Below are 11930 nucleotides of genomic sequence, written 5' to 3'. Positions count from 1 at the left end.
CACCACCTGCAGGGCCGACAAAGGGCCCAGAAACAGTGGCTGGGGCTGAGAAAGCCCTCTCTCCACAAGGCAGCTGGTTTTCACTCACACTTTGGCCAAAACAGAGGCGGTCCCAACAGAGCCGACCGAGGAGAGTTCAAACAACAGGCACCATTAAAGCCAACGTCATTCCCGGTGACATGTGTGGGACAGGCCTCAGCACTGAGAGCTGAAAATTTAAAACGTTCAGTAAAAAGCTGAGGCAGAAATTCAGCTCACTCTCAGTATAAGCACCACACACCACACACCACACAGCTGAACTAGACACTCACCTGAACAGCTGCGTTCCAGTGAAATTTTATTTTCAGTTGTCTTGATCAAGTTTCTACTAATAACTAATTCTGTAAAAACTCAATCTAGAAAAGTTCTTAAATACTTAGTACCTTTTGGCAGAACAGAACGTAACAGACTTTGCATTCACAGACGTCCCCTCACTGAAGGCCCTGGACGGGGAGACCTGTAAGAGACCTTTACTAAGTGCAGGGATATGTGACATCAGGGAAAATTCTCTGGGAAAAGTAACCGGAAATATGGGCTCAAGGAGACATGGGTAAGTCCCCGCATGTGGACGGAGGATGGTAGGTTTCAGCGTACCACAATGGCTGATCCACTGGGTGTATTTAAACAGTGGGGGGAAGGTGGAGCTCAGGGGCAGAGCGTGTGCTTAGCATGTGCAAGGTCCTGAGTTCAATCCCCAGCACCTCCTCTAAAAATAATTACCTCCCCCGAACAAAAAAAATTTTTAATAAATTAAAGAAAAAGAAACAGTGATGCAATAGCTTTGTTTTAAAGTAACACTATTCAGGATGGCAAACAGCCTGCTTTGCAACAGGTTAAATTTATAAAAACCACTGATTACAACTTACAAAAGGGACGCAGACGTTGTCACAACTCTTTTCAGGCAACAGGAGTCCGAAGTCACCCAGGACGCGGGGGGGCCCTGCAGCCCGCCCGAGGTGCACCTGCAGACAACCACCTGCCAGGAGCCCACCAGGCGCGCTCTTGCCCAGAAACCAATGCACACACGGCTGCCATCGCCGGCACGACGGCCCTCAGGTTTCGTACACCAATTCACTCTGACAAAGGCCAGGATCAGGGTGCCCCTGCTCTCCAGCAGGGCCGCACCCCGCTGGGGGCAGAACCATGTGACAGGGGCTGTTCCAGCTCTGGGCCCACAGCCTCGTGCCGCACAGACAAGCTCTTACCTCATGCTTTACACCCAAGGAAACAGACCATTTCCAAGGCCGACAGATTCTAAGAACGCTTTTTACAGCTCACCCAGAAGCATTCGCCACCACTTATCGTGACAAGAGGAACCAGAGGCGGCTGATGACTGCTAGGCCTCCTGCGGCCCCGCAGGCCAGTAGTCCTGGGGCCGCCTAGGGGCTCACAGCAGCTCTGGGACCACCCCCTAGTGCGACTCCCCCCAGGTGGCCTGCACGCACAGCAGGCTGTCTGTATCTGTCTTTACAAGCACAACGGGGTTCTAGACCTTTGTAACCAAAAAAAAAGTCTCGCTGATTCTTCAGCCATAGTACCTCTCTGCATTCACATAGAACCTGACTTCAGAACTTTAAGCTTCTAACCTTTACATACAAAAAGCATGAACCCTCAAAAAGCTAAACACAGAATTACCATGAAGCCCAGCAATTCCAGTCCTAGGTACACACCTGAGAGAAACGGAACGAGGGCTCAGGCAGACGCGTGCACACCAGCGCCTACAGCAGCGTTACCCAGCACAGTGAGGAGGGGGAGATGAGCCCAGTGTCCCGACAGAGGAGGAGCTGAGCAAGCCGTGGAAGAGCCGCTTGGCGGAGGGTGATTCAGGCCTAACGAGGGGTGCACTTCTGGCACAGGCTGCCACGTGGATCTGACCCCGAAGACATCACGCTGAGTGAAGTCAGTCAGACACAAAAGGACAAATCGTCACAGTTCCACTCACATGAGGCCCCAAAGCAGGCAAGGTCAGAGGTCACAGAGGCAGACAGATCAGTCAGGGGAGGGAGTGTTTAATGTGGACAGTTTCTGTTTGGGGAAATGCAAGTTTTGGAAACAGACGGTGATGACAAAGGCTGTGCAGTGAGGTAAAGGGAGTGAATGCCCCGAACTGTGCACTTTACACAGTTCACAGGAATCGCAGGGGTGTCAGTGGTGCCACCATTTTGGAAATCAGTTTGTAGTTTCTCAAAAAGTTACAGACAGATTGAGCATAAGATCCAGCAATTCCACTCCCAGGTCTACAACTAAGAGGACTCAAATCCTATGTGCACACACACACTCATACACAAATGTTCACAGCGCATGATCCACAATCACTAGAGTGAAGACCCACGTCCACCCAGTAGTGCAAGACACGCAGTGGGCGTCCACCCACGAAACGCTGTCCCACACAGCACAGATGAAGGTCACACACGCCCAGCAAGGGAGAGAAGTCAGACACGGAGACCCCCACCGTAGACGCCGTTTACAAGTGTCCAGAAGCAGCAAATTTACAGACGAACAGCAGACTAGCGGACGCCTGGGGTGGGCGCTGAGGGGAGGCAGGGTGACTTCTCCCTGGTGCAGGGTTTCCTCTGAGGGACAATGAGGTACATAAGATGGTCGCACACTCTGCAAATATGCCGTAAGTCACCAAACTGGACACTTTAAATGGGTGAACTTAATGCTCCATTAATTATATCTCAACAAAGCTGCTACAGACATGACCAGAGTGACTCCCCAGAAACAGGGGTCGAGAAGCCCTCCTTATGCCTCACGATGCCAGGTGCTAGCCAGCACCTGTGACACCCTGAGCTCAGGTACTGGGCTGCACCCCTCTGCACGGACAGAAGTGGCCCCAGGATGCATGGCGTCCATAGTGACACACCCAGGATGGGGTCCTCTCCATCCTTCAGGATGTCCCTCCCTTCTACCCACAGGGGCACTGATGCCACTTCCAGGGACAGTCCCCACAACCACAGACAGGGCTCCAGGTGGCCGCAGCCCCACGCTGGCACACCCACCCCGCTGTGCCCCTGCTCAGGCCCACTGCCAAGCCCCCTCCCCGATCCTTCGCAAGCATGAGCCTCGTGCCCAGGGGACCACAGTGGCCACTCACACACCGTTAATGGGTGATCTCCCCCACTCCAGCGGGGTGAAACTGGTTAAGAGGATAAGGCAGCGGCTCCCAGCCGGCCCTCCAAATCCGGGCGGACAGCAGGCATGCGCTGGGGGAGCCCACCGTAGAGGGGAGGGAAGGGGAGGGGAGGAGTCAATGGGCCCATGGGAGAATGAAGGCTGGGAGCACAGAGCAGGGAGGCCCGACCACGCAGTGTGAGCTGCACTCACCGTCCGAGAGCCGGGAAGGGAGCAACAGGCCTCGTCTGCCCAGTTCCGCTAGCGCCAGACACCCGCCATGCCAGGCCCCGTCCGTCTCCTGAAAACTGAAGCACAGCGAGCCTGAGACCCCAGCGTGGTGCCAGCCTCGCCCCATGCCCAGAGCACAAGGCCCTCCCCTGAGCTGAAAGCCTCATGAAGCCCCCCGTGAGCACTTAAAATGCCAGTCGGCTAAGGAGACAGTCCTCCAACCGAACCGGCAGGAACTGCCACGCTCAGCTCCCCAGTTCCAAGTCCACATCCTGGTCAGACCCCCGACCCCACAGGAGGGCCCCCGCAACCGCCACTCCCGCCCATTTAAGCAACCACACTGCTCAGCAAACTTGGGCTCCTGGTGCCAGGACCGCACCTAGGTTAAGGCCACAGCAGCGGGAGGGGCGAGGAGGCCTTTCCACAGAGGCCCCGACAACTCAAAAGAGTAAAACCGAGATTAGAAAGTTAGAATGAAACAGCACGTAGAGAACTTCTCTGTACTGTCCGAAACACAGACTTCTAGTCAACAGTTATAACGCCTACTAGTCACCTCACAAGAAAATGTTGCACTTAGTGAAACTTCCCTGAAGTCCTCGGGAAGCTCTCGTTTAAAGGGGCAACCCTGGCCTTACACCGAGTGAGAATACCTGCTTCTCAGATCGGCGGGGACTCAGAACCCCCCAAACCGGCACCGCGGACACGGACGCCCACGTGCCACCATCCCCAGCGCGTGCTGCACCCACTGCCTGAGGGTGAGTGCCTGCCCCAGAGCCAAGCCCTGGGCAACCCTGGTATCAGAGGAGTGGAAACCACAGCAGGTTCAGGAGAGCGGAAGGCCGAGACTAGGTCGGGACCCAACTGAGGACGCCCTGGAAGAGGACAGTGGGGCAGTGTGAGTGGAGGAGATGTTTTCCTCTGTCCCCCACCCCACACTCACCATTCCTGGAAGGACACGAGGGAAGGGTGCCGGGTTACCTGCGAGGGGACGGCATGGGCAGGGGTGCAGAGGGGCAGAGGGGTCATCGCCTCCACCTGACTTTGTAACTGAAATGTTACCAGTGGGAAAGGCTAGGGAGGAGAGTGGTGCACCGCCACTGAGACAGGGCAGCGCCGGGTCCATAGCACACCCGGGACCCTGTTGCCTGGAGACCACCCCCTCCCACCACCCAGAGCTGGGTTCAGACGGCAGATTCCAGGGCCCGGCCAGGCCTCCTCCCCTCCTTGGCAGCCGCTTCCACCCAGCCCTGGGCTGAGGGGCCTGGGCACTATCTCTGGGGGCCATCCTGAGCTAACGCCCCTCAAACCATCTGAGTGGAGGGGCAGGTACTACCCAGGGTCCCCTGGGAGGTCACAGCAGACACAGCACGACTGCCACCACATGTGGCTGTTCAATTTAAATCCAACAAACTTAAACGCGGTTTAGAATTCAGACCTCAGCCCCCAGGGCCTCTGCGAAGATCTCGACAGCCCCAGACCTGGGACAGGCCAAGCTCAGAGAAGCTCCCTCGAAAAGGGCGGACCTGGTTCCAGTCCAAAGAAAACGGCTCCCTCAAAGGACACTCTTCCACGTGTGGACATGCGCAAAACTGACCTCTTCTTCGTCAAGGCTTTAAATGTACTGGAGTCTAAGCTGATAAAAGCAGCACAGGAGAACAACTGGAGTCCCCAAAACTAACTTCAGGAGGAGGAGAAAAGGCTGCAGGGAGCCCAACGACCAGCTCAGCGACGGGGCAGGGGGAGCCACTGCCTTCACCCAGAAACACGCCTGCCCGCAACCCCGCGCTCCCCGCGCCTACCTGAAACAGTCCAGCACCGACCCGGCCACGTCGTCCGCCAGCTCCTTGGGAAGCCTGCCCGCCATCCTGCCGACGCTGAGAGGGAGAAGCGGGGTCAGCGCGGGCAGCCCGCACGGGGGCCCAGCTGCTCCCAGCCCACCGGCCTCCGGGCAGGCCAGGCCTCGCCCCGCCGTTCGCTGCAAGAACCTCGGATGGGAGGGGGCCGTGCCAGGACCTCTGCTCGGTTACTTTTCTCCACAACGTCCACCTCGTGTGTCCCCCATGGCCCTGGCCTGGCTGGATGGGCTGCCTCCTCCCCCCGGAGCTCCGAGACGGGAGAGGGGGCGCCCCATCGGGGGGGGGGTGCCATTCGAGCCGGAAAGGCGACAGAACGAACAGGCTGCTCGTCAACCTCAGTGATTGTCTTTGAAACCAGAACATACAGCGACCAACGCGAATCAGGAAAAAATCGTTCTACCCTCCCAAACTCTCCAGGCTGTCTACAGCTCTCAAATCCCACGACACTCGCTGAATGACGGAGGCTCAGCAGACCCGGTGGGGGGTGGGGGGGTCGTGTGCACAAGCTGCCACCCCCCCCCTCGCCCCACCCCAGCCCCGGCCGACGCAGACGCAGATGCGGACACCTACCCCTTGGCCGCAGACCAGCGCACGACCGTGTCCTTGTCCTTCAGCCCGACCAGCAGCTGCTCTGGAAGAACAGGGAGGCGGCGTGTGAGCCCGGGAGCCAGCCCAGCTCTGGTGAGCCCCTCGCACAGCGCCGCGAGGGGAGCTCTCTGAGGACCTTAATGCTTGCTGCAAGAGAGAACACCTTCTCCTCTGCATTTTCAAATCGTCATTGAAGGCCACTATCCCTGAAAGCAGACCCACCTACCACGACGGTCACTGGCAGAGGGTGCCAGCAGGGAAGGCCGCAGGTCAGTGGGAGGCTTCCCAGAGACTTTCCGGGTGTCTGCCAGAGGCTGGGGAAGGGGTCTTGGAAACAGCCAGCCTCCAGGAAAGGCCATGGAGACACCAAACAAACGCTGGGAGTGTCAGGGCCTCCCAAGTGGTAAGGGCCTTGCAAGCAGGTCAGTGGAGACCCCGGTGCAAGACACCAGGCAGCAGTGGAAGGCCTACCGCGCAGAACAGAGCCTGTGAGGGTGGAAGGTGCGCCATGACTGAGCCGTCCGACAGCCCCAGCCTCACCTCCGACCTGCCCAGGTGGAGCATGGTGGGGGGTGCGCACCTATCACGCTCTCCACCTCCTCGGGGACATCATCCTCTCCGTCGCTGTCTGGGCTCTCGGCCTGCGTCCCCAGCTCTCGTGGACTCTGGGCGCAGGGCTGCAGGCTGGCAGCCAAGGAGCGGCAGCCGCGCTGGTACCTGTGAGAAGCAAATGCACATCAGGCCCACAGGACGACCAGGTGCTGGAGGGGAAGCCGTCTCGACAGCTGGAATCAACAACTCAGGTCACATCTGCGACAATCGCACACACGCACAGGGGGATGAACAGGAAGGAGGCTGGCACTGACCACGGCCAGTGTCGGCTGCCCAGAAAAGACCTCGACCCGGCCACAGAACCCAGAACCATACTCCACACCACTCAGAACCCGCCCCACACGTGGAAACAGCAGGGATGGCGAGTGTGAGCCCACTGCCCTGTCCTCAGCTTCACGCGCTTGGCCTCCGGCCCCAGCTGAGCAGAGCAACCGCCCCCTGACCCCGTCCCCCACCGCAGGGCCAGATGCTGCCTCGTCACCCCTAGTGCCACAGCTCGTCCACCACCAGCTCCCACAGACCATGCTCACCACTTCCCACCGACCCCCCACCATCGCTGAGGCCACCAGCACAGGCCAGCTCAGCTGTCTGGCCTGCACCGCTTCCCCAGGGGACGGGGGTGGGCATGAAGCACTCCCAGCAGGGCCCGCACAGAGCAAGGCCCTCAAACGCCAGCCCTCCCAGAGACGGGCAGGCCCAGCTCAGGACAGCCTGGGGCATAAAAGGTGCCAAGTCAGAGTGAAAGCTAGGGGCCGCAGGCTGGGGGCCGCGGGCTGAGGCCAGTCCAGTTTGCAGAGACCTGGGCCCGGGAGACCAACACGGAGCTTGAGCCCCAGCTCAGACACCCGTAACTGTGGCCTGGAGGCCTGCGGTCTCGTAAAACAAGGACAAGGTCACGCAGCTCCCAGGCAGCCGGCATCCTGGTTCTCACACAACCCCTCAGAGCAGCCGCGCCCAGGACTCTCTCCTCACCACGAGCACAGCAGAGGTGAGGGGACATCCCCCGAGGCTACGAGAATGCCGCCTGTGTGCCTGGATGTGGGGCGCCTCCAGCTGAACTTCGTGAAGCCCTCAGAGAGACCCCAACCAGAGGGCACAGCTAAGCACACCTGGACTCCGGCCACAGAAGCAGTGGCATTAAAAATGCAGTCTGAAGCTGCTAAACGTGGGGGTACCATGTTCCCTAGTCGTGACGGTGTGACTGGTAACAGGAAACACGTTTAGTCTTTGTCCATTTCTCGGTTAAGCTCCTCTGCTGCAGGGAAAAGGGGACTCTGGGAGAGCCCCGAGGACAGTGCTGGTGCTGGGACAACTGTGGGATGAGATAGCTGAGCTTTCAGTCCCACCCCAACCTCCAGGGAGCTCAACCAAGCGCCGGTGGCCAGTCACCTCATCACCCCCGGCTGCATAGCAAGGCCTCCACAAAGACCCAGAAGAGGTGGTCTGGAGAACTGCTGAGCTGGTGGACACATGGCGGGATGTGCGGGTGGCACACTCGGCGGGCGAGGGAGCTCCAGGCCCCCCAGGCCGTGCCTTTTACATGTCTCCCACCCGCCGTTCCTGCATCAGAGCCTTTTACGACAAACCCATGATCTCACACGTCAAATGCTTCTCTGAGCTCAACGAGCCACTCCAGCAAATCACCAAACCCAACCAGGGGGTTGTGGGAAGCGCCATGGGCAGCCGGTCTGTCAGAAGCACAGGTGACACCTGGACTTGCGATGGGAGCCAGGGTGGACTCTTGTGGGCTGAGCCCTTGACCGGGGGGTCCAGTGCACTGTCCAGGTAGATGGGCTCAGAACTGAGATCGGCTGCAGGGCACATCGGGGCTGGCGCCTGAATTGGAGCAGCAACAGGTACCTTGACCAGGGGCGTCACCTGGCAGATGAACAGGCGCCCTGCGACCACCCCCCAGCCAGGACACGTGCCAGCTATCCCAGAGGAAGAGGGCTCACAACAGCGCTCAGCAATCAAAGACAGGTGGACATACGATGACAGGCCCCAGGCTGCACTGGACTTTCCCTCTGCCTCAACCAACCACAAAATCCGGACAAAATACACAAAGCAACTGCTGGCAGGAACAAGGTGACAACCACGGGGAAGGAGGCCCCCAGGTGCACCCCCTTCACCTCTGCTTCCTCCCAAAAGGCACTTTCTAAAGCACGCACAGGGAAATGGAGCCCAGGCAGAGGTAGAACAAAGTCCCTGACTAGGGAGACGGTGAGGAAGTGGGACAGGTGCCGGGGAGGGGAGCTGAGCAGGCACCGGAACTCTGCACGGAACTCTCACTGGGGCCTCGTGTGAGTGCCACACCCGCGTCAGGGAGCAGAGGCCTCGGGCGCTGGGCGGTCAGAGTGCTGGGCCCACCTGCCAACAGGTTACTCCTCTCGGGGGAAGTTAACCACTAAAAGGAGGAGTCTAAAAGGCAACGTGAAAATACATCAGAGAGGACAAAGTGAAGAAAAAGAAGGAAAAGCCAGAAGAGAGAAAACAAACAGCAAGACGCAGGCTGAGCCCACCATGTTGCCATCACCCTGACGAACACGGAGGTGTGGTCGGGACAGAGGAAACGCGGTGCCTTCCTGCCTCCAGACTCAAACTGCAGCACCAGCTCCTCCCGGGCCTCCAGCTCCCAGACCCTGGCATGTGCCAGCCTCCACAACCACCACCACAACCGCACGAGCCAGTTCCTCACAATAAGTCTGCACGCACACACACACGTATGCACACATACATAGGTCCTGTTTTTCGAGGGAGCCCTATTACAGAGTAGAACGTTGATTTCCATGGCATCTGGAAAGTAACCACTAACGTTTAGTCTCACCAACAACAACTTACGGAACAAGCTGTACGCAGAACACCCAAGAGGTATGTCCGTAGAACAGCCCTAAAACAGAACACACTTCTCTGGAACCTGCTATCACTGGAGACGAAGGCTGAGCAAACTTAATCAGGTAATTCCTGCCAAACCATACATCTTACTACTCGAAATAAAACTGAAGATTGTTAAAAAGACATTACCCCAAGCACAGTAGAAAGGTCTACTTCCCTGGGAACCACGGACTCAAAAGCAGTCTATCCATTAAAGCAGGCCGCTGCCACCCTCAAGCAAAGACAGCTCTGTTTTCTGAATAAACCCGGGGAGGTAGCTGGCTTCCTCTGAAAGAAGCCTGTGACTGGGACCCAGGCTGATCAGAACAAGCTCTCCTCACAGTGCCCAAGCCGCAAGGTGGCACCGAACCCCGACAGCAGTCACTTTCACAAAGTGTGGAGCAAGCTCTTCTGGGCCTCAGTCCAGCCTCAAATGTGGGTCAGAAAATAACCAAAAGAAAAACTGTTCCTTTCAAGATCAGAAACACTTCTGAGACTAAAGAAGATGAAAGCAGGAGACACCTGTCCACCAGCCCCTACGCCCACAGCAGCCTCCCAGCACGCTCAGACCGCACACCCACCCCCCGGTCCACCAACCTCCACTTGGCCAACCGGGGCTTCAGGAAGGTCAGACCCAGCCGCTGTGCAAGCTTCACCCCAAGTTTCCGAAGCAGCGTCTGGTTGCTGTCGGGGAGCCTGCAGCCGTCCAGGCACTTGAGAACCGTGGCAGCTGTGAACACAGCACGTCTCACTCAGTTTGGTGGGAAGGGTTTTTTCTGACCTCCTGAACCACACCCACCATGCCTGGCATCCACAACACCAAAACCATGGGCTTTCCCAGGGCCCTCAGATCAGTGTGGAGGCCTACACTCACCCTGAACCCCTGGAGCTCTGTTTCATCAAGAGCCCCTCCTCCAGTATCATTTACTAAGTGCAACTGGAGTTGAGCCCCGCCGTGAACAAGGCGTGTGGAGGAGGCACAGAGAGGGAGGCGCCGCCATGCACAGAGGAGCACCACAGCCACACTGGGGACCATGCAGACGCACTCGGGCTTTCAGGCAGTTCTGCTGCTGCTGCTGCACATGGCGGCTGTGGGGCACGACGTGGGTGACAGCAGCGGATGTGAGGCTGTGGGAATGGGGAAGGGTCTGTTTGGGACAAGGAGGTGGGGTCAGGGGAAGCAGAGGCCGGGAGCATGCCCAGGACTCTTCCTGTGAGACTTGGAGGGCAGGATTACAAGCCAAGTTGTGGCCTCTGCAGACTTCCCAAAGGACTGGACCATGCAATGACCAGCCTGGGTGGCACTGATGCGCCCTGGGATCTGTGTGCACGAGGCCGCCGGGGACAGCGTGTGAGGATGCCAAGTGACCACTGTTCACGTTCTCAGGTGACAGTAGTACCAGATCAGGCTTTAAAGAGTCAGCAGAGTCCAGGGAAAGGGCAGGGTGTCTGGGGGTGAGGAGGAGCTGGGATGAGACTAGAGGACCATGCACTGAAGACCAGGAGTTTGTGTCAGAAATGACAGTTCAAAAGAAATAAAAAAGAAAAAAAAAAGAAAAGAAAAGAAATGACAGTTCATGAACTGCCTTCCTGTATGTGACAAAACGTCCCATACTGAGGCCTAATTATGAAAGTCAGATTATTCACACACACATACACACACACACGAAGACAAACCAAAAAAATGATAGTATCCAAATACAGCAAGTTACAGATTTTTGTTCCTATAAAATGTTAAGGAGACACACTGGGTCTTAATTGGGGCAAATTCACATCACAAGCACACCATCATTCACAAATAAACCTTACCATAGGGTAAGCAGTCCTCACGTTTTCCATGCTTAAATATTTGTGCCTAAAAAAGGAAAAAATATTTGTTAAAATGCTGCAAATACATTTACAAGTTTAAAACATAAATTACCAAAATAATTCATTTCATCTTTCAGAATTTTTATTCTCCACACTCACCACAAGAGAACAGTTTGTGTACAACAGAGAAAGGGTTACAAGAGGCTGGAGAGGAAACCTTTGGAAGGGACCGAGAACTGGGGTACAGTTACCCGTGCCCGCGCCCAGGCCCAGGGCGCCGTCCTCCGTGGAGAGCGGGGCGCTGGGAGGCATGCTCCAGAACGCCAACAGCTGTGTGACGGTGGAGCAGAGACCACCACCAGGAAGGCGCACTGTCTGAGCGCAGGTCAGGAGCGCCAGAACCACCCCGCGCGCTCCACACCCGGCCTGGCCCCGTGCACCCAGCGGACAGCAGGTCAGCGTCATCGAGCGCGAAGCCGCCGCCGTGTTTTCCTCCAGCCGAGGCTGAAATCAGAACGATTGTCATGTGGGAAACAACAAAGCTTTCTTCTGTTTTAAAAAGAAGCCCTCCGAGTGGGCATGCTGATCGTGTACAACACACGCTGAAGGAGTCAGGAGCACTGGAGCGATTTAAGTTAAAGCAGTTCAACAACACAAGTGTGTGTGTGGTTGCACTTCTGCTCTGACACACGTATGTGTGCACATGTGTACACACACACAACACGTACATATGGACACAGAGTCAGCAGCTCGAGGACTTCACAAGAGACCCACAGAACTAACAGGTAACAAAGGACTTTCATCAACAAC

General features: G+C 57.1%; 1 protein-coding gene across 4 annotated transcripts in view; it reads right to left on the bottom strand.

Moving 5' to 3' along the window:
* Window positions 1-11930, bottom strand: part of TBCD (tubulin folding cofactor D) — a 124640-nt gene that overhangs the window by 86942 nt on the left and 25768 nt on the right. For 3 of the 4 annotated variants that reach the window (XM_072939947.1, XM_072939950.1, XM_072939949.1), the window contains 6 exons: window positions 11121-11166; window positions 9909-10041; window positions 6409-6545; window positions 5811-5871; window positions 5184-5258; window positions 3367-3461 (listed from right to left, as the gene is read on the bottom strand). In XM_072939947.1, coding sequence (XP_072796048.1) covers window positions 3367-3461; window positions 5184-5258; window positions 5811-5871; window positions 6409-6545; window positions 9909-10041; window positions 11121-11166 — 547 coding nt within the window. Of the gene's footprint in view, window positions 1-3366; window positions 3462-5183; window positions 5259-5810; window positions 5872-6368; window positions 6546-9908; window positions 10042-11120; window positions 11167-11930 lie in introns of all 4 variants that reach the window. The other variant, XM_072939948.1, reaches the window with a different exon arrangement.

This window comes from Vicugna pacos, chromosome 16 (assembly GCF_048564905.1).
Source record: "Vicugna pacos chromosome 16, VicPac4, whole genome shotgun sequence".
NCBI classification, from domain to species: domain Eukaryota; kingdom Metazoa; phylum Chordata; class Mammalia; order Artiodactyla; family Camelidae; genus Vicugna; species Vicugna pacos.
The sequence above is the reverse complement of the archived record's forward strand: the minus strand, read 5'-3'. Positions and strand labels throughout refer to the sequence as shown.